We start from the raw sequence: 27139 nt of genomic DNA, 5'->3' as shown, positions 1-27139 counted from the left end.
GGAAAAGTCAGCAGATATTTTCTTCTTACAGACTAAATAGTTTAACGTTATAAATTCTTGGATATAACATCAGAAACCTAAAACTTCTATTTCACAATTTTGAAATCTGTTTATATAATTTCAATAAATATAATAATTATCAATACTAATTAGCATTTACTGTTAACATAATAATAAAATAAAGATATTCTTTACATATATGATACTTTTCCCTATGTAATAGGCCTTACTCTGTTAAATTGTCTATATGTCACTACTAATTTATACATGAAATAAAATAAAACTAAAATACAGCTCAGGATATATTTAGAAGATGACTAAAGCAAATAAAGAAACAGTATGATCCACCTTTTCATGGAAATGCAGGTTTTTTAATCATTTTTTAAATTGAATTATAGTTAATTTATACTGTGTTAATTTCAGATGTACAGCAAAGTGATTCAGCTACATATATATATATTTTTTCAAATTCTTTTCCATTTTAGGTTATTACAAGATAGTGAATATAGTTCCCTGTGCTATACAGTAGGTCCTTGTTATTTATCTATTTTATATATAGTAGTGTGTATATGTTAATCCCAAACTCCTAATTTATCTCCCTTCCCCATCCCCTTTGGTAAACATAAGTTTGTTTCTATGTGAGCCTACCTCTGTTTTGCAAATAAGTTCATTTGTATCTCTTTTTTAGATTTCACATATAAGTGATATGATATTTGTCTTTCTCTGTCTGACTTACTTCACGTAATATAATAATCTCTAGGTCCACAAAATGTTCATTGCAGCTCTATTTACAATAGCCCAGAGATGGAAACAACCTAAGTGTCCATCATCAGATGAATGGATAAAGAAGATGTAGCACATATATACAATGGAATATTACTCAGCCATAAAAAGAAATGAAATTGAGCTATTTGTAATGAGGTGGATAGACCTAGAGTCTGTCATACAGAGTGAAGTAAGTCAGAAAGAGAAAGACAAATACCGTATGCTAACACATATATATGGAATTTAAGAAAAAAAAACTGTCATGAAGAACCTAGGGGTAAGACAGGAATAAAGACACAGACCTACTAGAGAATGGACTTGAGGATATGAGGAGGGGGAAGGGTAAGCTGTGACAAAGCGAGAGAGAGGCATGGACATATATACACTACCAGACGTAAGGTAGATAGCTAGTGGGAAGCAGCCGCATAGCACAGGGAGATCAGCTCAGTGCTTTGTGACCGCCTGGAGGGGTGGGATAGGGAGGGTGGGAGGGAGGGAGACACAAGAGGGAAGAGATACGGAAACATATGTATATGTATCACTGATTCACTTTGTTATAAAGCAGAAACTAACACACCATTGTAAAGCAATTATACTCCAATAGAGATGTTAAAAATAAATAAATCATCTCTAGGTCCATCCATGTTGAGGCAAATGGGATTATATCATTCTTTTCTAAAGTGGAGTAATATTCCATTGCATACATATACCGCATCTTCTTTATCCATTCATCTGTCAATGGACACTTCGGTTGCTTCCATGTCTTGGCTATTGTAAATAGTGCTGCTACGAACACTGGGGTGTGTGTGTCCCTTCAAATTAGAGTTTTCTCCAGATATATGCCCAGGAGTGGGATTGCAGGATCATATGGTGAATCTGTTTTCAGTTTGGTTTTTCTTTTCTTGTTTTTTGGTCACGCCACATAGCTTGTGGGATCTTAGTTCCCTGACCAGGGATCGAGCACAGGCCCCTGCAGTAGAAGTGCAGAGTCCTAACCAGCAGACCACCAGGGAATTCCCTATTTTTAGTTTATTAAGGAACCTCCATATTAGTACATGACTCTTTTTGAATTATGGTTTTCTCAGGGTATATGCCCAGTAGTGGGATTGCTGGGTCGTATGGTAGTTCTGTTTTTAGTTTTTTAAGGAACCTCCACACTGTTCTCCACAGTGGCTGTATCAATTTACATTCCCACCAAAGGCGCAAGAGGGTTCGCTTTTCTCCACATCCTCTCCAGAATTTATTATGTGTAGACTTTTTAACAATGGCCATTCTGACTGGTGTGAGGTGATACCTCATTGTAGTTTTGATTTGGGAAATGCAGTTTTTTTTTAAATGGAAGAAGTCTAGAACCACTAAGAGGAATCAGGTCAATCAAAGCTCAGTGTTTACAAGGTACAATTTAAACCTGTGGTTGGTCAACTCAATATACAGGAAAAATTTTCTTCCAACAGGATTACTTTCTGTGTTTAATTCAATCTTTCCAAGTAGTAGTATCTTGGCTCACTGCAGCCCTAAAAGAACTGATAGGAATGTCACTGGAAGCAAACCAAGTCAATACTGTTACTGTGTTAAGGACCTACTAGGTGCCAGGCACTGCTGCTAGGCTAGGAAGACAATGAAGAATGGAATTGGTCCATACTCCGAAGGAGCACAGTGCAAGTTATTTTATCAACTTCCAAGATCCAATACAGAACAAGGAAGGAATTAAGCTTAGCATCAAGAGGGGGAAATTAGCTTTCTAAGTCAAATCTTCACAATTCTCAGACATTTGTCACTATCTCATTACATGATTTTGAATAAGTCATTTTAACTCTCAATCACATGAAATAACCCCTCCGTATAATGGCTCTATAAGTCGCAAAAAGGAAAGTGAGAAATAAAGATTTATTACATCTCAAAATTATGAAATAAGATATAATCCCATCTATATTAGAACTACATTTTATAGCTCAAAAGTATTTTTCTAAGTAAGTTTTATATGTTGTACTTTGTAAATAAATCTTATATACTATTATAATGATTGAATTTATAACCAACTAACTCTCAGTGTTAGAGAAAGAAAGAAACATAATGGCATTTTTCAAATGTACTCTGAACTATGAAAAAAATTAACCTGATTTCAAAGTCACACATTCAACGACAGAGATATTAAGCAGGATTTTTAAAAATGTGAATAATGCCATGTACTTATTGCTATAAATGAATGTTAAACATTTTGTACGTGAAACTAAATACTTTGGGTGACACACTATATTTTATGCTAATGACATTAACATTTTAAACAAATGTGACAGTAACAAAACACTACTGGACACATTTGTGATCATCAAAATAAGGAAATTAAAATTATAAGAAGAAAATATGTCTACCTCATTGATAGCTTTATAAGGCCTCAATCAGAATATACTGAAATCCCATAAGATTGAACATAATAGGTGATTTTAAAAATCAAGTTATAAAGCACAAATGCTTAAGTGCATGATTCTCCTTGTTGAGTTCAGTTAACTGTAGAGATTGACAAGAAGAAATGAAACGAATAAGCTTAACAGCAATTCTAAAACAAAATTTTACTGAAGAACACATAGAGTTTGTAACCTTTTAAAATGTTATTATGACAGAAAAAGTCTTGTATAACTACTCAAAACACTGTCATTTGACAGCATGAGCTAACTTAATTTTTATTTTATCATACACCTCGTACTAAACATTCTCTACAACCATCCCCCAAACAGAATTTAATTCACAGCTATCCTCAATTTAGCAGTGAGTACACAATACCCACCCACTTCTCACCTACCTTACATTTCCTGGTTATAAGAACAGAGATAAAGTAGGGTGGATGTATATATATCTGGATAAAAGGATTCAAAGAAAATCAGTATGAAAGCTAGAAAATGCTAAATGGCAGGAAGCTATTGCTCTCTAAGACCATGATTTTGTGGAACAGAGAAAAGAGCAGGATGCAGCTGTCTTACTAAGGTAGCTTAATAGAGAATACAAATACGATTTGGTATTTTTAAGAGAATTTTGAAGGATCGTTAACATAAAATTTATATCAAAAGATATAAATGGATGAGAACAGTGATAAAGTAACAGAGTCTAATGATTCTTTTCTTCAAGAATATTTCTTTCTCCCTCCCCCCCAAAATAAGGAAAATCATCTTTAATGAAGATACACAAAAAACCTAATCTGCTCACTTGTCAGCTCTTCTTTTACCACAGTCCTTAGAAGAAGTTTGTTTAAATGCCCCAATTTTCTATGGTATAATTATTATTCTTAAATAGTAGCAACATTAGTAACAATCTAGCATAGACTAAAAGAGTAAAAGCTGATTGAGAAGAGTAGAAAATATTTCAGGGCAGACTGATGGTTCAAATATTTTTTAATAATTCAAATTTAATATTTGGTTTTAGGTTAAAAAGTGTGTTGCTTCTTAAAGTTATCCTAGTAGAATAAAGTTTGTGTATAAATGTTAAACAAAAATGGACATAATGAAACTACAAAACATTAACTCATCATCCACAGCTTTCTTAAAAAAATGTGAAGCTGAACTCATTTTGAACTTTTCATTAATAAATTAGCACTAATAAAAGGTGGAATCAGTACGTATCAGCACTTAAAAGGCTGACAAAATGAACATCAAATCCTCAGAAATTACATCGCAAGACCAGATATTTAAATTCATTCCTTTTCTTCTGGCAGATACACATTTTAAATGCTCCTAAGTTCTGCTGGCTTATTGCAATGTCTGATTAAGCACTGTTTAACAGGTGAAAGTCCTCTTACAGCAAGGTAGTTTATAAGTGTTCAATATACTTAAAGAACCAAGAGACTTGCAGAAAGACAAAGTGGCTAAACTCCAATCTTCAAAGTTTCTAGACATCTCAAAGTAACTCCAAGGCAACTATCAGTAATCAAAGTGTAGGATAAAGAAAACCCATAAGAAATTTTGGATTTAAATTAAGGCTCTTTTTGTAATTTCCTTTCCGTGCCACACTCATAAGGAAAAGGTGACGTCACTTACATAAAGGAAGGGTAAATGTTGACTAGTTTGAAGAAGGGGGTCTAATTTCCTATGCCCATGCACTTTTTAAAAATTCCAAGCTATTTATAAAGCTGGCAAAGACATTTGGGTAAAGGTAAGAAACTCAGTTTTCCTACTTACCACCTAAAACCTGAGTTTGGCATCAGTTGTCTCATAGTAAGTCAGGCTTTTAAAAAAAAAAAAATTTTAGCTTCCTTGACAACTCTTTCTAATTCTTCTGGGATTTTCAAACATATATAATACATAACTATATGCATGTTCAACTTGCTGGGTGTGATAACTGTATTTCAGATAAGCAGGAGACTCTTATTGTATGTTGAAATTTTATATCTGAAGTATTATAATGTCTGCAACTTCTAGTCATTGTTCAGCAAAAATTTTAAATGTGCATATGTGTGTGTCCATGTGTGCATACGCCTGTGTGTGTGTGTGTGTGTGTGTGTGTGTGTGTGTAGAGAATGATAATGGGGGGGTGGAAGCAAAATGTTAATGATGGTGAATCTACATGAAGAGTACGTGAGTATTCATTACACTATCCTTGCACCACTACTAAGGTCTGAAAGTTTTCAAAATAAAAGTGGTTATAAATTATAACTCTACTTGACCCACTGTAAGCACTATATGTATTTCCTTAAAATTTTTTTTTGCCTTTCCAAATCTTCTGCTATACCTAAACATAAACAGAATCTCTGACATAATACCCTATTTAGGGCATTGACACTTGTTTCATAATCTGCCACACCTAAAATCTACTTAAGAGAATGGTATCAGTAAGCTACATAATCAACCAAAGAATATTAAAAGTAAAATTGTATTAAATAGACTGCTAAACAATGAATTTTTCCTTTAAAATAGAATTACCACTGAACACTTCTTACCTTGAAGAGCTTGCAACTTATGATCATTTGAAGAATTAAGAAATCTGTCCACAATTGTAATTCTGTTCTGGAGGAGTTTCTCAATAAGTTCAAGTCCATCAGGTCCCAGCAGTTCAAACAGCTTATAAGAGGAAAATCAAAACAAACTGTTACCTCAAAATTAATTATTTTTTCAAGTTATTAACACCCTATTCAACACAGCTATGAAGCTAAACTAACACAGAAGAAACTAAAAAGTATTTAGAAAAGAATCATAAAAAAATAATAATTTAGGAAAGTTACAGTGCTTCACATTGCTAAGGAGCTTTCGGCTTCATAAGACTATCTGCAATTATATAATTAAAGAGCACGATCCAACTGTTAAAATAATTATGATTTATATATAAAACTCTAAATCACAGAATAAAAAATTCTGACACTTGTTTTTTTCTTGGTATAACCAAGTGAAATTCTAAAATTAATTTGCTTTTTAACATACCATTCTGGTTTTCCCAAATAGAGTGCAGAGTACCATTTTTCTTACAACTTACTAATAAGAGCTATCATTTTAGAGTTAAAAATCATTAGAATGTTTTAATAAATCATGACATGCCAAATTTTTAGTGCTTAAAAAACAATTAATTGTATTTTTTTGTTAAAGTGTATTTTTATTAATTATTGCTTAATTAGTAAGTATCAATAATTTTCAATGCTTAATATATATGAAATCTGAAACACAGTACTGCAAGTGCTTTCTGTAACTTTATTAAAAGTTTTTATGCATATTCTACTCTCCTATGCAGAGTGATTGCCAAAGATTAAGTTGTTTCCAGAGTCAGAGAACCAGTTTTATGATTCAGAGGCTTTCAATTATATAACTGTATGAAATAACTGTGCCAGAAAGCCTTTAGATTTCCTCATATATGGTTTGGGGGTATATATATTTTTCCTGTCCAGAAATGTTATACTTTAATTCTACATGTGAAGATTTTATATTAAACAAATTCTAACTGTTCTTAGAGAATCCACACAAATAAAAATACCATTAAAAGTAGGAATTTTATGTTGAGTATATATAAGGCATTAAATATTTAGTAAATATTTTCCTTTTGCTGTTTATTTTACTAACACTATCTAAACAGAAGGCCACCTGTCTTCCACCCTGTCCCCAAATGTGGACAGGCCTTATCTTTGGCAAAACATCAAGGAAAATACTGGTGATCCAATCACTCTCACTCTGGCTGATAGGGCAGTGATTCCACACAAGGAGAGGCAAGCCTAGAATTTAGGCTACAGCCTACCCCTTCCATCAAGTACTCAGCTTCGAAAGCAGGGGTGTCACTCAGAAAGAAGACTTCCATTGTCCCCACTCCTAGCTCCAGAGTTCTGCCTCAGAAATCTTGCCTGAGGGTAGAGCCAAGCCATAAAACAGAAAGATCCCAATCTCTTCCAAAGAAATAGACCACATCTGCAACCAGGCCATGAAGTTGAAGCCCTTTCTCAGAAAGAGCAGAGGTTGTGGTGAACCACAATTTGGAGAAGATTCACAGATTCAACAACTAAGTTACAAGACAGAACTGAGGGGAGAGACAACTGGAACGACCCTCTTGGGGTGAGACTATATATCAACACTGACCTTTGGAATTATTCCTTCAAAGGGGTCACAAATTTAGTGGATTCGTTTATGGAGCAATTTATGTCCCAGGGGCATTTTTGTAAACATCAGAATGGTCAGCTGGGAATTAGTAAAGATCACATGTGGGTTCAAGTCCCGATCTGAACAGCTGAATGGAATCAGGGGAAGCGTAGAAAAGGGTTGTTTGTGCTAACACTACCTTCATCCCAAAGTGCCTTATGGGTATACTCACAGGTGCGGCTCCCTGGGGAACGACATCAGAAGCTCAACACTGTGGAGTAAGGGTAGAAGGAACTGTTTGCACTAAAATAATCCAGCAGATCACTAAACAAATAAACAAGCAAATGACAGTAACAAGCCCTGGAGGTGGTAGACTAGATGAAATGGACAAATTCCTAGAAAGACCCAAGCTACCAAAAGTAACCCAAGACAGACAACCTGAATAGACCTAAAACAAGTGAAAGATTAAATTAATAATCAAAAAACATCCACAAAGAAAAGTCCAGGTCCAGATGGCTTCAATGATGAATTCTACAAAGCATTTTAAGTTAAAACCAATTCCTCACAAACACTTCCAAAAACAAGAGGAAAGAATATTTCACAACTCATTTTATGAGGTCAATATTACTCTGACCCCACAACCAGACAAATAAATACGTCATAAGAAAACTAAAGACCCGTACTTCTTAGGAATATGGACACAAAAATCCTCAGTGAAATACAAGCAAACCAGATCAAATCCAGCAATTTATAAAAAGAATTATATACCATGACAATGTGAGATTTATGTCAGGAATATCAGGTTAGTTCAACATAAGACAATCAATTTATATATTATAGCAATAGAATAAAAAGCAAAAATCACAAGATCAGCTCAACAGATGCAGAAGAACCATTTGATAAAACCCAACATCCTTTCATGGTAAAAACATTCAACAAGTTAGGACTAGAAAGGAACTTCTAATACCTGATAAAGGGCATCTATGAAAATCCCACAGTTAACATCATACTTAATGGTGAAACACTGGATTAGTTTCCCACTAAGAACAGAAACAAACCAAAAAATGTGCAGTTGTGACTTCTACTGAACATTGTACTGGAGGTTCAAGTCAGGGTAATTAGGTAAGAAAAAAGAAATAAAAAGCAACCAGATTGAAAATTAAGAGGTAAAACTATTTCTATTTATAGATCACTATGATCTTCTATGTGGAAAATACTAAAGAATGTACTAAAATACTATTAGAACTAATAAATAAGTTAAGTTTACAAAAGTGAGCCAAGACCATTCAGTTAGGAAAGATCAGTCTTTTCAATAAATGATGGGACAACTGGCTAGCGACATGAAATAAACTGAAGTTGGACCATTATACCATATACAAAAATTAAATCGAAATGGATCAGTGATCTACATTTAACATATAAACTTATAAAACTCTTTACAGAAGTAAATTTAATGGGCTCAGATTTGGTAAGGGATTCTTAAATATGACACCAACAGCATGAACAACAAAAGAAAACACAGATAATTTGGACTTCATCAAAATAAGAAACATCTGCTTCAAAGGACACCATCAAGAAAGTGAATAAAACAACTCACAGAATGGGAGAAAATATTTGCAAATCATATATCTGTTAAAGAACTTGTATCCAGAATATATAAAGAATTCTTACTAATAATAAAAAGACAACCAATGAAAAAAAATGAGCAAAGGATCTGAATTTATCCAAGGAAAATATATAAATGGCCAATAAGCAAGTGAAAAGATGCTCAACATCATTAGTCATCAAAGAAATGCAAAGAAGAACCACTGGAACAACTATTTTTTTAATGGAAAATAGTAAGTGTTGGCAAGGATGTGGAGAAAACTGGAATTCTCATACAGTGCAGGAATACAAAGTTGTGTAGCCATTGTGAAAAACAGTTTTCTGGTTCCTCAGTAAGTTAAACACAGAATTACAATATGACCCAGCAATTCCATTCCTAGGTATATACCCAGAAGAATTTAAAACGTGTCCAAACAAAAACTTACACACAAACAGGGCTATTAACACAGCCAAAAGGTAGAAACAACCCAAATGTCCATCAACTCGTGCATGGATAAGCAAAATGTGGTATACATCCACAGCACAGAATATTACTAAGCCATAAAAATGAATGAAGTAGGGCTTCCCTGGTGGCGTAGTGGTTGAGAATCCGCCTGCCAATGCAGGGGACACGGGTTCGAACCCTGGTCAGGGAAGATCCCACATGCCGCGGAGCAACTAAGCCTGTACGCCACAACTACTGAGTCTGTGCTCTAGAGCCTGTGGGCCACAACTACTGAGCCCGTGTGCTGCAACTACTGAAGCCCGTGCACCTAGAGTCCATGCTCCGCAGTAAGAGAAGCCAGAGCAATAAGAAGCCCACACACTGCAACAAAGAGTAGCCCCTGCCCGCCGCAACTAGAGAAAGCCCGCACGCAGCAACGAAGACCCAACACAGACAAAAATAAATAAAATAAATAAATTTATTTTTTAAAAAAAGGAATGAAGTAGTGTACAACATGGATGAACCTTCAAAACATTTTGCTAAGTGAAAGAAGCCAGTCACAGCAGGCCACGCATTATGATTCCATTTATATGAAATGTCCTAAATAAGGAAATTTCTAGAGACAGAAAGTAGGCTAGTGGTTGTTTAGGGCTTGGGGGTTGGGAGAAGGGGGCGGGGGAGTAGGGGAATACTAGCTAAAGGCTTAGGATTTCTTTTTGAGGTTTTGTAAATGCTCTAAAATTGACTGTGGTGATGGTTGCATATATCTATGAATATACTAAAAAACACTGCTTTATAACATTTTAAGTGGGTGAACTGTATGGTATGTGAACTATATATCAATGAAGCTATTTTTTAAAACTATGAACCAAAATGACTTAAGATATTAAAAGTAACCAATAAACTGTTGAGGGTTGAAAAATAAAGATTAAATACAATTTTCCTGATAAGCATTTTAAGTGAGTGTTTTGAATTGCTTTTAGACACGAGCCCCATGCTTAAGGTAAGGGTGATATCAAAGAATAAGCAAATTCAAAAAAGATAAATGTAATACATACCTACAAAGATACCTTCTCCCCCCATATTCCAAACAAATTGTAGTAGCAAATGCTCTCTACATACAGCATGAAATGTCTTTTATATGCTATCAACTTTCAAAGAACATGTTAATTTTTAAATTGAGACCAGTTCCTCCATAAGAATGTGATTTATTGTGGCAGCTACCCTTGCATATTTGAAATATAATGTTGACATATGATAAATTAGAGATTCAGAAATTTTTAGTCCAACATAATTTTAGGAAACCACCAATGTATTTGGAAGATAACTTCTAGATAAAACATCTCAGATATAGAATCACAGCACGAAGAGCATGTTATTTCTTAAAAATAATACACCTAAGACCTAGCAAAACAGACAAGAAGGCTGTTTCGCTCTGAATAGCAGGACTTCCATAACCCAAAATGAAGAATCCCCAGCAGAATTCTGAGATCAGCTGCCACCAGATTTAAAGCAATCCCAAATTACGCTTTCCCTAACATTTGTCATTTTCATCTACACTGAGAGCAGGTGCAGTTCTCATTCAAGATTCGCACTACAAACTAATTTGGCACTGAGAGTGACTGTCTGTAAAGGTACAACTGTCTGGATCACTGCTCTATACACTGACACAAGTTCCAGAAGTTATCAAATTGAAAAAAAAGGCGGGAAAAGTTAGCTATGGGTAGAGAAACAGGCATCAACTACAGAGTTTAAAAAAACAAAAATGCAGCTCTCAAAACAATAAAAAGGCAAGTTTTACTACTCTGGCTATAAATTAAGGATATGAGATTCAAAGGAAACACAATAGGAATAGACAGGTAATATCCTTTTCCTGGTAGATTTTGCTAAAGCCATTATTATCTATTAAGGAACTTCTCAATAGACAAAGGTGCTCAGGGTTCTCATTGTTATTATAATTCCTTTTTCATTAAATTAAATTATCAAATTAAAGTAGTTCTTCATTAAAGTAAAAAAATTAACCAACAGACTATGTTCCTGAGATGCCAAAAAAAAAAATTATCGCAGAACATGCACAGACTACCTTTTAAACTTTTTTTTTAATTTTTTTGGCCACTCTGCACAGCATGTGGGATCTTAGTTCCTCGACCAGGGATCGAACCCCGTCCCTCTTCCTTGAAAGTACAGATTCTTAACCACTGGACTACCAGGGAAGTCCCTGTACAGACTAACATTATTAATAAGCAGGATTACTTCCTTATTTCTTACACTTGTAACAGATGAATGTAGTTTGTGAATCTCTCAGGAAAGGTGAACACCACTTTCCACTGTATTCTGTGTTATATCATTTTTATTCCAATAGAAACAATGCTCTAGTGGATGCTATATCCCCAACACAGTATCAAAATGAATCACACACATTACATCATCATAAAAGCAAAATATAAAGTAATGAAAACCTTTAAATAATATATCACAGAAAATTATATTATAAATCTTAGGAAAATTGATAACAAAAAGTTATAATGGGCCTAAATAAGAACTATAAATCTGTTCAAGAGCTGGGGTATGCAGATATGCTGAGGGTTTGTGAAACCACAGAATAAACATGACAAACACACTTGCATTACGGGTTTACTCAAAGATTTAGAGGCAAAACATTATTTCCAAGTAAAAGGCAATTCTGGTCATGTTAATGTCCTGTTTGAACCCTGTTTCTCAGGTTAGTCAAAACATGTTGAACGAAGTATTTAATCACTAAAACAGGCTTTAACGATAATAGAATTCATATTTATAAAAGGTTTGTCAGTTCCATTCTGTTTCCATCTAGTCAATATTAAAGAATTCATTAAAAGTCAAAAATAAGTCTATCTGAAGTTCCGAAAAGACCTCTTTCAAAAGAGAGACCAACCATTCTCCCTAGCAAATAGTCAACGGGCATTCAGCTAGTGATGAAAAACAGCTAGTGATGCACAGTAGGCATGATATCTTGATGTGAATGAGGTATCCTTTTGGACAATACAGTTAAGCGGATTATGGAATTATTCTCAATATGGAGATCACCCACTAAAGTTGCTCTTTAAAGAGTTGTCATGGCTCTGTCCTGTTCAAAATTTTATCAATTATATATATATAAACTAGAAGATATTAAATTAAATTTGTTAAAGGTGTCAATTTAGTTCATGACAGAATCAAAATTTTAAAATTTTCTAGATAGTCTGATATAATCTGGCCAGACCTAAGGAGAAGCAATAGAGGTAAATATAAAACCCCACAATTAGGTTTAAAAAACTCATGTGTACTTGTACAAGATGGGGAAACCTTATTCCACAAACAAATTCCTAAGAAAAATCCTGAAAGGGTAGGGGGTTGGTTATTTACAGGCTCAATATGAATAAATAATGTAATAAAGGCTAGGGAAAAATTTAATGTAGTAATAGCAGTACTGTATCTCCAAAACCCCATTTAGCATCTCAAAGGATACTACACTGATTGAACCATATTTAGAGGGCTGAGTTCAATTCTAATCTATACTTTTTAAGAAGGTTACAATAAAAAACTAAAGAACATGAAAAAGAAAGTAAAAATGAGATATATCTATGCAAACTGTTACTATTATCCATTCTGTCTGAAGGATAGCAGATGTTACTATTATCCATTCTGTTCGAAGGATACCCATTCATAGATTTGATAAAGATAATGAATATTATTCTGGTCCCATCTTCCTGGATCATCCTCCATGCATCACTCCACATTGCTAAATACCCCTTATCCTTCTTGAAACACTTTTTTCCTCTGATATCCTTGACACACCATTCTTTTCTTTTAAGTAATTTTATTTTATTTTATTGAAGTAGAGTTGATTTACTATGCTGTGCCAATCTCTGCTGTGCAGCAAAGTGACTCAGTTATACACATAGAGGCATTCTTTTTTTATATTCTTTTCCATTATGGTTTATCACAAGATATTGAGTATAGTTCCCTGTGCTAGACAGTAGGACCTTGTTGTTTACCCATTCTAAATGTAACAGTTTGCATCTACCAACCCCAAACTCGCAGTCTCTCTCTCTCCCTCCCCTTCTCCCGCTTGTCAACCACAAGTCTGTTCTCTAGACACGCCATTCTTTTGATATGTATCCTACCACTCTGGCTAGTACATTCCTCTCTCTTCTTTAGGCTCCCTTTGACTATTAAATGTTGGAGTTCCTTAAGGTTTAATCCCAGGCTTTCTCTTCTATTCCATGTTCTCTCCTTAGCTGTTCACATGGAAGCCCTCAGCTCCCATTAGCAAGCATATACTGAAAATTCATAAAATCACACATCCTTCCCATATCTCTACTCTGAGCTTCATTTAACAAATTGTCCAGTTATCATCTTCACTTGGAGGTCTTAAGGCCTCTCACAATTCCACATACGTCCAAAACCATCTCTTGGTTTTCCACCCACTTCACTCTAAGTATTCTTTATTTCCATGAATGGCATTGCCATCCTTCCAGTTACACAAAAGCCTAAAATGCACCCTTACCACCTCTTTATGCATCGTACCCAATCCTACCCCGTCATCCACTTCACCCTTAAATTCTCTCGATCTCAACTACTAAACAGATTTCAAGCCTTTCTCCTTGTCAGTTTTAAGATCCCAAACAGTTATTGCCTGTACCATGCAAAGGGCTTCCTAAATAGTTTCTGCACATCTATCCAAAACACATTCCAATCCATTCTCCACATAGCAATGACAGAAGATGTTAGGAAATGTAGGTCTGATCAATGTATGCTACCTTCCCTCCAACCCTTGCCAGCAAACGTCCAATTGCTCTCCATTGTTCTCAAGATGAAGTACTGAATTGAACTGAACACAGAAGCAGAACCTCAAAACATCAAAAAGTGCTACACTAAGAGTCAAAAATACTGATGCATATTCAATTACATTGCTCTGACTAGAAAGAATTTTAATATCATTAATAAAGTTAAATACTCTTTTTAAAACAGCATCCTTTTTAATTCTCCATTTCTATGTATGTTTTATAATGAGTGTAAGGTATCATAGCATAATTTAAAATTATACTGTATATCATATACAGTTTAAAATTAAATAACTACATTTATATCAGGGATACATTATCAAACGTGGTTAGAAAGTATAATCAAAAAAAGTTTGGAGACCAATGCTTTAAAGTATCATTCTGTTATGAAAGTTTTGCACAATGTAAGTTTTCTTATTTGGATATATCTTATAACCAATATTTATATTTAATATATTTTTTCTGAAAATGTTCTTACATGAATGGTGTTTCTGAAAATGGTCAGTAGAATTATAATATTATAATTTAAATTATAATTTAAATCGCATAAGTATATGTAAATTAAATTATATTAAATAATTAAATTAGCTAATATATTAAATTATATTTAATTTATAATTATAGAATGCAAGGAAATACAGATTAGGTACAATCCACTGATACCACTGCTACTCATATTTTCAAAACTTCTGTGTAAGTGCATTCTACATCAGCAACTCAGTTTTTACTTTATATTACCCCCTGTCAGTCAACTTAATTTAATAATTTACCAAGCTTATGAACACTAGTAACACACAGCAGTTTAGGTTAGGAGAAAGTCAGTCCGGGCTCAAATCATAAGCCTGCTGCTCATTGGCTTTAGGAGCTTAGACATCTGCTCTGAGCCTCCTTTTCTCATTTGTAAAGTGGGAATAAGAGTACATACATACCCTTCACAGGGTTGTGATGTGAACTAAATAATGGATGTAAATGTATATGACACAGTGCCTTGCATATAATAAGTAATTAACATTAGGTATTTAGTATTACCAAAATAAACGAATCATAATCAAATAAGGTAGTAAGAAAAGTACACAAAATAATTTGTATCACAGTGAAAATGATAACAAAACCTAATACTTGCACACTAGTTATGTCCCAGGCAAGTAATTAAGTGCTTTACGTCTAAAGCAAATATTTTCAGTCTTCATCTGAAGAAATATTCAGTGAATCTTTGCTAAATATACATAATACTAATGCATTTATCATTTAAAAGCAATCATGATAGAATAATAATTCAAAGAAAATACTACAAAAGTATGAATAATCAACTATCACTTGTCAGGAAATAAATGAACATACAACAAATATTAACACAAATATCTGACATGCATATTTACTTCAGCATTTTTTCTCAAGAAGGTGTGCTCATGATTGTAAATATGTACATGCATATATTCTAACTCCAACTTCTGCTAGTAAAATTATTCTTGGTTCAATGGCGAAACTAAATACAATATATCCTAGTATTCTGTAAAAAGCAGCGATAGATTTGAAACCATTGCTTCAACTAAAACTTTAATCACTGGTTAGATCACAGCTTCCTTAACCTTCCTGACAACCACCAGTATGTCTCCTCCATTTCAGTCTGTTAAATACAAGAACCAGATGAATCTCCCTCACAGCTTTCACATACACCCATACATTGTAGAAACTACAATGGGGTAATCTCATCTAAGCTCAGTTTAGAAGGGACCTTGGAGGACATCTAAACAAAGCTCTCAAAAATCAATAATTACTGCCAAAGGAGTCCAAAAAACAGGACAGCTGAGAACATGGGCTTGGACTCAGAACTAAGTTTATCAATTTTGTCAATTCCTACTTATATGACTATGGGAACTTTCTTAAGCTCTCTGTGCCTCAGCTTTCCTGTCAGTTAAAAGAAATTAGCATGGTATCTGACAACAGGTGCTCTATACATATTTACTGCTGTTATTGACATTTTTTTTTTTTCTGGCTGATGAACACCCAGCATACTTCCACCAGCAAGTAGAACACTTCATAAGGAAACTCATGCCACTGCTAGAGGATGCTTAAAGTAAAAAAATCCTTCCGTACATTGAGCCCAATCAGACTCACTATAGCTTTCACCTAACACTGGCTGTGCCCTCTGGGGTTACAGAGAATGATCTTAATAATATTTCTACAAGACAGCCCTTCAAAAATTTAAAGATAAGGCCAAGTAAAGTATTAGGCACACTTCACTCGTAAGTTCTTTCCTTCCCAGGTAAACATACATCAATTCCTTACTATTAGTCATATAACTTGGTTTCTTGATGATTCTTTATCCAGGTTCGTTTAGAAATCTACCTTTTACTGAGCCTTTTACTTTTAATGGCATCCAAAACTAAGCATAACATTTCAAATATAATTTGATTGGGGCAGATCACAAAGATTAAAACAACTCTGGACTAGATGTTAAACTTTTCTAAACACAGCTTAAATTGGTAACAATATCACACTATTGGCTCAAATTGAATGTGTAGCCAAGTAAAAGTATTTGGTTTTAGTTTTTTTCCACATAAATTCCTAGTAGGATATGGGAATCTTCCCATATCCTGTACTTTATATAATAATTTTTAAACCCAAAATTTCAAATAGATCCCTTATAAATTTCATTTTCTTCTTTTTTTGTTTTTTTTTTTTTTGTTTTTTTAGTCTTTAGAGAGCTTTTAAAATCTGGATTCTGGCAATCTATTATATCAGTAAACACTATCAGTGTTGAACCAGTCCAGAACACAAGTTCAACAACTGTGCCTTTATACAAATTATTGATTAAAGTACTGAGGACAGGACAAAAGTAAAAAACTACAGGATAAAGAATGGAGACCTGATTCCAAATTGGCAATGAACCAATATTTACAATAAGGTTTTTCAATCAACTATTAACTCCATTTAACTGTATTAATCACTGCTGACATTTCTCCATATATCTTGTCTAATTTAGATTCTTCAATATCTAGTATTGTAGCCACTAGTCACACAAGGCTATCTGTATGCCAAGTAATTACAATTAAACAAAATATGAAATACAATTCCTCAGTTACATTTAACTATGTTTCAAGAGATCAGCAGCCACATGTGGCTAGTGACTACTGTGTTGAAGAGCAAACAAAATATTTCAACCATCACAAAAAGACAGCACTGGTCTAGGAGCTATTTTGATTGTACTGTAAAACACTGCTTAGATCTAGATAGAATATGTTTACACAGCAAAATCTGTCTAGTTTATCACACTTACTACCAAATTAGGGTTTTTGTAAAAAGCTCATAGTTTACATTAGAGTTTATTTACTCTTTGTGCTGTATATTCTACAAGTTTTGGCAAATGTATGATGACCACAATGACATGTATCTATCATTACAGTATCATACAGAAGAGATTCACTGCCCTAAAAATCCCCTATGCTCCACCAATTCACCCCTTTCTCCCTTCTCCCCAACCCCTGGTAACCACTTATTTTTTGACTATCTCCAAAATTTTGCCTTTTACAGAATGTCACATAGATGGAATCATATAGTGTGTACCCATTTCAGATTGACTTCTTTCACTTAGCAATAATCATTTAAGGTTCTTCTAAGTTTTTTCATGGCTTGCTGGCTCATTTTCTTTTATCACTGAATACCGCAGTTTATCCATTTCCCTACTGAAGAATATCTTGTTTGCTTTTGACAGTTGTCTTTATTTTTTATTTCATTAAATTCTGTTTTTTACTCAAATTATCTCATCCATAAAAATATGCAAGCAAGTCCTATACAGAGAAATGCGGAAAGAATATGACTAAATTTCACACTTGTCATTTTCTTTCTTTTCCAAATTTTCTACAATGAACACATACAATTTAATCAGAAGAGGTTTTATTATTTTTTTTTAATAATACAAACCAGGGCTTCCTTGGTGGCGCAGTGGTTAAGAATCCACCTGCCAATGCAGGGGACATGGGTTCGAGCCCTGGTCCGGGAAGATCCCACATGCCAAGGAGCAACTAAGCCTGTGCACCACAACTACTGAGCCTGCACTCTAGAGCCTGCAAGCCACAACTACTGAGCCCACAAGCCACAACTACTGAAGCCTGCACGCCTAGAGCCCATGCTCCTCAACAAGAGAAGCCACAGCAATGAGAAGCCTGCACACCACAACGAAACAGTAACCCCCGCTCGCCACAACTAGAGAAAGCCTGCGCACAGCAACAAAGACCCAACACAGCCAAAAATAAATAAATATATTTATTTTTTAAATAAACAAATAAATAAAAACAATACAAACCAGATTCTGATTTACCAATTTTGTGTGTGTGTGTGTGTGTGTGGTACGCAGGCCTCTCACTGTTGTGGCCTCTCCCGTTGCGGAGCACAGGCTCCGGACGCGCAGGCTCAGCGGCCATGGCTCATGGGCCCGCCACTATGCGGCATGTGGGATCTTCCCGGACCGGGGCACGAACCCGTGTTCCCTGCATCGGCAGGCTGACTCTCAACCACTGCGCCACTAGGGAAGCCCCGATTTACCAATTTTTTTAACTTTTTGTCCGCTAAGGACACAAAGCATCACTAACTTAATAAATAAAATAGGTTTTCACAAATTGCCATATTTGGAATGAACACTAATTATATAAACCAAAAAAATCATGTAGACAAATCAGCTGATAACTAATAGTACAAGGACCAATGAATAATTTAAACTTTATTTCCTCTACCAAATCTTATTTTTCAAATGAAAAACTTTTTTTTTTAATCAAGCACAATGTAACCACATAGGAATCACGCTAACATACACCATTTTCTAAAAATTCTGATCACTGAAAAACTATTTCAGTAATTTTGATAATATAATTATTATTAGTTCATAATAGCAATAAAATAGATGTTTTAACAATTTAATCATTTGAGGTAATAAGCAAATCCCTTATCCTAATATCTAACTGGAACTACTTAAGAGATGCAATAAGTGCAGAATGTCCATTATATTCTTTCCAAGTAGAAGAGCCATGGATGGCACTTTGAACTAAGCTGGTTAGGGAAAAGAAGAGCAGCTTACAAACAGAAATGAAAAATTTGCTTGAGCATCTATATGGCCAGATTTACAAAATGGAGCAAGTGGGTAAAGTATTACTCTCCAAGTAAGCTTATTTAATTGTATATCAAAAGAAAATTAACATTTTTCACAGAAAGCAATACCTGTAACTATTCAAATACACATTTACTATTGTTATGAGATTTACTATGTTTCATGGTAGACTGATAATATGCAAGGAATAATGTTTAGCCTCTTTCCTTATTGGCATAGACAATAAAAATCACAGCATTTACTAGGGGATCTTTTTATTTGGGGGATTTTCAAGACACTTAACTCTCTACACAGAAATTGAATCTCCAGGAATATTATACCACACATCACTTTTTCTGGGTATCAGCTGATACATAAAATGCATAAGCAATGAAGTTATGATAACCAGGTACTCATATAAAACAAGAGACAGGGTTAAAAATATCAAAATAAAGCAAAAAATATATAAGGCTTACTAATAATATAAGTAACAATGAGCTCCTGGTTTGGTTTTTTGTTGTTGTTGAAATTATCAAAATACCTGTAAAGTCTATAGTTAAGTTATTCTTATTAAAACTACATAACTGTCATGATTAATTTTCCATTGCCTTGAGCAAACTTAAGATTTCAATTTTAACCCTAAGTAGAAAGAATAGCTGAATAAGTGTTTATTGGTCACTGATTCTGACAGTACAATCGACATTCTATATACTGAATTTAGTTATTCTACTATTTTCAAGTTTTAGAGTGTTTCTATATAACAGAACCCTTAAGCAGTTTGTCACAATAAAAAATATGATGATCCTATAAGGATAATCACAGTCATTTCTCTTAAAAAAAAACTAAACTAAAATATTTTACTTTTAAATTTCTTCTTAAAACTATCTTGAAAAAACTCCCTTCCCTTTTATGCTTAACATGTGAAGGAGGCTGACTTCTGAAAACAAGTATTAGCGATTAAGATGAAAAAGAAGGTATGGCACAAAATTCACTTCTTCTGGTAGGATTGCAGAAGGTGAATGCACTTCTGGTAAGACTGCAGAAGATGAATGCACATCTTCTGGTAAGATTGAAAAAGAGAAAAACCTAAAAGACACTTCAAACTTAAAAAGAAGAAAAATATCTCCCTGGACCAGAAATTGAGCCAAAAAAAGTAAAACACCGAGTAGGGCTAAAGTAACAAGCTGAGCTCCAGTTCTAGACAGCAAGGCCAGGAGTCTGGCTCCTGTGAGATAACCTAGATGAAAAGTGCTCTGTGGGGATCTCCCGGGCAGTCCAATGGTTAAGACTTCACGATTCCACCACAGGGGGCACGGGTTCAATCCTTGGTAGGGGAACTAAGATCCCACATGCTGCGGCATGGTCAAAATGTAAAAAAAAAAAAAAAAAAAAGTGCTCCTTGTAAACAATGTGCAAAGCAGAACAAGGCTTAGCTGAGGCCAGAGCATGGGCATGGGGCTCCCCTGTTTATAAGAAGGGGCTGAAAAGAACTACTACCAAAATGAGACCTGGGGCCACAACTCTATAGCAATCTAAGATGGGGAGGAGGGGGAATGTGAAAGGAAGAAGCTACACATCAACATCACCATCAGCATAATTAAAATTCTAAAACATATGAAGAAATCTTAAACTAAAAATGACAGTCAACAAAATCAACAATGGAACTTAAGTTCACTCCAGAAGAAGGTAATATGGAACAATGTGATAAAGACTTTCAAGTCAGTACTATTACAAAGCTCCAAGAGAGCAGTTGCTTCCATTAAAAGAATTTATGAAACAAAACAAAAGAGGGTATATTGGAACATTCTATCCTTTTTGCTCAATTTTTCTGTAAACTTAAGGCTGCTATTTAAAAAGTTTATTAATTAAAAAAAAGATGATAAATGATTCAAGGAAAAAAGAATTTTAAATCGATATCAATCAAGGTGATTATTCTCCTACTGCTGATAAATATTTGTAAAGTTTAAATGATCGTACACTTGTGGTTTAAACAAAAACTACTAGTAAAATATAAAAAAGATGCCTAACAAATCTTTGTGGAGAAAATGAGTAAGTAATGAAAAGAGGTAATTAATGATCAATATGAGGTCATTTTCTATCAGCATTAGTTATCAGGTCATAAAATATACACCTCTTTTAACATTCTCATTGGAATCTACTTTATTTTTCAGATACAATAAATGTCCTTGATGTCACTTTATATTTTTAGAGTATTTCAAATGTTATCATCATTATTATTGACTGCATAAGAAAACAAGTAGTTATAAACAGATTAAAATTTTTAAAGAAGAAACCCATTTCCACTGTGAAACAAATACACCTGCTATAACTGGATGTAACTACAAGGACATCAGGCTTGTCCCAGCTACTTCATAGCTAAAGATTGGGAAACTGCCAGATGTCTTACTATTTAAAACTAATACCTGCCATATGAATAAAAGCTAAAACATATGTGGGGGAAAAAAAACAAAGAGAAGAGCAACAAAATTAAAAGCTGGTTCTCTGAAAACAAACACTCCTCTATCAAAAATTAAAAAGTAGAAAACAGACAGAAATACAGGGGCAACATAACCAAAAGCTAGTGTAAAAAAATTTTTCTTTTTAAATAAGAAGACATTATGAATAACTTTAGAGCAAAAAGCTTGAATACTTGGCTAGTGAAATGGCTAATTTCACAGAAAAATATAATTATCAAATTTGATTTAAGAAGAAATAGAAAATTTGAATAAACCAACGACTGGAAAATCTGAATTGCTAATTAATGTCTGCCCTACAAAAAGACACCAGGCAACATAGTTTTAGAAGCATACTTGCTTCAAACTTTCATGAAAGAAATAATTGCTTTCTTATAGAAACCTTTTAAAAAACAGATAAATAAAGCTCCAGAAGTTTATTTTATGAAGTCAGAATAACCTTAGGTATTAGTATTAAAACAGGGTAATTTACAAATTCTCTACTCAGGCTGGGATTCTAAGAATAGTAGAAGGATTGGAAAACCATGTGATGCACCAGTGACTATCCAATAAGCCCCAAGAAAAAGAGGAGGCATTCTGATTCTCATAAATTAAACTAAGGCAAATCCATGTATTTCCTTTCTTAATTACAAAGGGAGGCATTTTAAAACTTTGAGTTGTATCTACACCTCTACTGTATAAACAGCATACATTATACACTGTAATAAACATGGTATTCAAAGAAAAACTATACTCAATCTAGGGAATGTCTTCCTTTGAGATAACAAGCAATTTTAGATTAGCACATGAAATGATGTGCATATTGAAAACAAAGAATAATGAAGTATGTTAAAAGAAATGTTAACTGAGTAATTCTGAAAAAAGTTTTGAATTAACAGTCCATATGGAACTCAGTACCAGAATAATTACATAAAGCACAGTATGTTATTTATAACATTGTAAATTATTCTTAGTATGGTTCGTGGCAAAAAAAATTATTAAGTATTCATACATTCCAAAATAAAGTCTTAAACAACAAAAGAAAATGACTGAAAATTAGGACAGCATTTATTTAGCATTTATTTATCTCTCAAGAAAAATGTGCTATGCAAATTGTTGTTGCACTGCAGAGAATGAGATAAATTATATTTTCAGAATAACTAATGTTCATTATTTACAGGTACTTAATCTAACACAACAACTTAACAAAGCTAAAACCAAGGTCACGATTTAGTTAAAACTACTTGGAATGTAAATACTATTTATTCCTCACATACTATAATTAATTAGATGTATAGTAAGGTTAAAGCTAGGTACCATTGTATATTTAAAAGCTTACTTTACATTTTCATGCACGTGGCAAATTGATAGCTTCCTTGATTCTTAAAAACAAAATATGCTGATTTTTAGTTGCCTTAGTGAAAAGAAATTTACAGCCATAATATGTATGTATGTGCATATGTGCACATGTACATATAAAGCTGGACAAATAATGTATTAACTTTTAAATATTTTAAAAATGCTTACAGCAATTTCTAAATCTAAGTCATACTTATCTATGTTTATCAACTGGATAAACATTATCCAGAACGTTTTTTACTCATCTCAAACACAGAAATTTATTCTTTATTCTACTAATAAAATGTATTTATCTTATTTCTTTCCCATATCAAAACATTACAGATATTTCTCAACGTATAAAATCCATATGCTCTTCCAAATTAGTCATAACATTCATTATATCAAACATAATTTTCATGCCCATTCTCCTTTTAAATATATGTATGAAAATTCCAAGAGGAGGAGACTTAAGAAAGCAAGATAATGGGAGTGAGTTGATTGAACTTTGTTACCTTTCCTTTTTGTCTCCCCAAACCTAAGAGTACTTGACACACAGCTGAGAATGAATGAATAAACGAGTGAATGAACAGTGCCAAACAGAGAAGAGTAAGACTAAATGTACGCAATTTGGTAAAAGGTCTTACTCCTCGAACAACCATTCCAACTATGAGCAAAATAGCTTGGAATCTGTTATTACCACAAATTGGAAACAAGCAAGTATTTTTAAGTCCTCATTGTGAGTTTAAGTTAACATATTAATAATACCTTTTCGGGACTTCCCAGGTGGCGCAGTGGTTAAGAATCCGCCTGCCAATGCAGGGGACACAGGTTCGAGCCCTGGTCCGTGAATGTCCCACATGCCACAGAGCAACTAAGCCCGTGCGCCACAACTGTTGAGCCTGCTCTCTAGAGCCCACGAGCTGCAACTACTGAGCCCGCGTGCCACAACTACTGAAGCCCGTGCACCTAGAGCCCTGCTCTGGAACAAGAGAAGCCACAGCAATGAGAAGCCTGCACACTGCAACGAAGAGTAGTCCCCGCTCGCCGCAACTAGAGAAAGCTGCTGAACTAGATCTTCTACCTATAATTAACAGTGTTCCTGGTTACAAGTATATGAACTTATATTTATCTATTTTATTGTCATATTCAGCCCATTATTCTAACAATTTGAGCCACAAAGAAGGAGGTAAAAGCAACATTCAACCAAGATAAATAAAAACATACAGCCAGTGCTTTCCCAATATAGACCATAAAACTAAAGAGACCTGTTATAGCAGGTCTTGACCTTTCCTAAATTTTACATTCAGCTAAAAGTAGAACATGAACTTTCCTCATGAAAATTTCATCCCTTAAAAAGTAAAAGTAGGAATGAATAACCTAAAATGGCAGACAATGTGGAAGTAATAAGAACCTTGGGAGAAAATGGCTAGATCACTTTAGAGTATGCAATATGGACATATTCAGATATGCACCTACAAATTAAATACAAAGATACATCTGATCCAAGTAACATTCTGACTAAAACCAGTGAGACTAAAAAGAAAAAAGTTCAAAAAAGATGGGAGGTTCAATCATGTCTTTGGAATCGCCTTTCTAAGCATAATACCAAAAGAAGATTCCTAAATGAAAAGATGAATAGACTTGCCTATTTGTACACTCAAAACATCAAAAAAAATTTTTTAATCTCATTATAAATTCCCTTATAAAGAGTAATTGAACTTCATCAAATGAAAAATTGGCAATTCTCACTAGAAAGCAGTAAGTGGCCTATAAATATATGGGGAAAAAATCTTTAACCTCAGCAGTAATAAGAACTGTAATTAAAACAGTGAGATATAATTATGTCCCTAATAAACAGCGTTGGCAAGAACATAAGTAAAAGGATATTCTTATACACTACAGGCAGAAATGTACACTGGTAGATTCTTTCAGGAAAGAATTTTGTCAGTACTTTTGGATGCAAAATTTTCAGTACTAGTAATATATTCAAGGGAAAAATATGTATTAGCAAATATTTAGCATAAGAGTTTTTATTGCAATGTTATTTATAATAGGGAAAGGCTAGATTTAACTTAAATCTTCAATAGCAGAGTATTAATTTAATAAATTAGGATATGATGATAAATGTATACTATGCAGCCATTAAAAGTTATTAACCAAATCACCATGTTACATATCTGAAACTAATCACATTGTAAATCAACTATACTTCAACTAAAAAAAAATACAATAGATAATATATTGCATGTTTTATTGTCAAAAAACATGCATAGAAGTGTTAAGTAACAAAAAAGCATTACATATACTATAGGACCCATTTTCTTAAGTATTCATACTTTTTAAAATATATACTCCAAAATATTTGCAGTGGCCATCGCTAGATAGTAGTGAGAATCTTACAGATGATTTCGTTCCTACATTTTATGTTCTAAATTTTCTACAATGATACTTTGTTTTAAATTGGAAAAATAAAGTTGTATAAAGAACAGTTGGCATTAAAAAATGAAATGGCATAAAAGACTAGAATTTCCACCACAATCCTGAAAAAAATAAGAGAAAAAAATCGGATTTTAATAAAACACTATGGCTACGCAGTAACTATAAACTGAAAAATATTAGAGGGACATGAGAGACAATATGGTAGCAAAATCACAATAAAAACTATCATAATTACATATATGTTTTTAAAACCTATTATAGTAGTGTCTATATGGTTAAAGCTCTAAAAATATCTAGGCACATAAAAACGAGAGAAATGACAGAGTTCTTTTACCAAGCTTGAAGCAAGGAAATAAAACCAGGACATATGTTCTTCCCTGAGGAAGATGGGAGAAGCAAGTCCATTCTCACTTTGCATGCATCTTCTCCTACAGAGAATATTAGCTTAAGACAGGAAAGAGCAGAACAAATATCAAAAATATTGAATGCTACCCATGGAGAAATACTGAGTTCTACCTTATGGAGAAAGTAGTAAGGAATCACCTAACTTCTTCAAATAAATAAGTTCAGGTGTTCAGACCTTGATGAATCATATCCCAAGGTTCAAGAACTGCTTACAGAGTTGAGGTCAGAGTCATTAATATCTCTGAGAAATAACAAAGGAAAACAGAAGTTCCAGATGAAGGCAAGATTCCCCAATTTAAAAAAGAAATGATAAAAATGATGGGTTGTGAAAATTATTATAACTTAAATATCAACACATGGAAATGTAACAGAAGAACAGAATTCACAAGTAAAATCATGGCAAAATAGTCTTAATTCTTTTTCTTATGAGATTATTAGGTTAGTTGTTCTTAGATTGGATAAGCAACTGAAAGTTTCATATCTTTGAAATGAGATGATGAAAGCATTCTACTGGTCAATACTGTTAGATCTATGGAGAACTGAACAACTGTACACAGATTGTGTTGATATAATGGATTAATGTTAATGTAGAGGAAAACTGAAGGAGTTCTACACTTAGAAAAAAAGGCTAAGGAAGGGAAAAATTTAACTGCCATCACATGTCTAAAATACAGTCATATAAAAGAGTAGACATCTACAACTTTACTGCCCCTGTACAGACACAAGACTAAATGGCAGACGTAACAGGAGCAGTTATCAGTCAGCAAAACAAGTAAGTTACATGAGAACTACTCAAGCAAGGGATAAGATGCCTTTTGAAAAAAAGAAACTCTTCATTAGAGTAAGTAGCCCTTATTATATGGGCACCACTTGGATAGAATGCTAGACACACAAATAATACATTGGGTGGGGGAACTCTATGATTCTAAATATTCTCTAAGTATAATTTTACCCAATGGTAGCTCTCTATTCAGATTCTGGGCAGGGGAAGGGCTCTTCTGATTATTTGGTGGAAAGACGACAGAAAAAGCAGCACATATTTTGTCCTCACAGTTGAAGAGACATTATTTTAATGTCAACCTGGTTAATGTTGGTGTCCTTATAGTCTAGCAGGGCTAAGACTACCAAAAAGAATGTACAATAACTAATAGATATAAAACCTTTTCATGAAACATTAATGTTAATCATTCAGCATGGTAATATTAGATTTCCTACTCTGGGTACCAAAAACATCACGACAGCATAAGAGTTTTTATTGCAATGTTATTTATAATAGGGAA

General features: G+C 33.8%; 1 protein-coding gene across 2 annotated transcripts in view; it reads right to left on the bottom strand.

Moving 5' to 3' along the window:
- ASCC3 (activating signal cointegrator 1 complex subunit 3) overlaps positions 1–27139 on the bottom strand; it is a 366641-nt gene that overhangs the window by 288153 nt on the left and 51349 nt on the right. For both annotated transcript variants that reach the window (XM_032651063.1, XM_032651064.1), the window contains exon 5: positions 5693–5813. In XM_032651063.1, coding sequence (XP_032506954.1) covers positions 5693–5813 — 121 coding nt within the window. The remainder of the gene's footprint in view (positions 1–5692; positions 5814–27139) is intronic.

Source organism: Phocoena sinus, chromosome 12 (assembly GCF_008692025.1).
Source record: "Phocoena sinus isolate mPhoSin1 chromosome 12, mPhoSin1.pri, whole genome shotgun sequence".
Classification (NCBI taxonomy): Eukaryota; Metazoa; Chordata; class Mammalia; order Artiodactyla; family Phocoenidae; genus Phocoena; species Phocoena sinus.
Note: the sequence above shows the minus strand (reverse complement) of the source record. Positions and strands in the feature narration are given on the sequence as shown.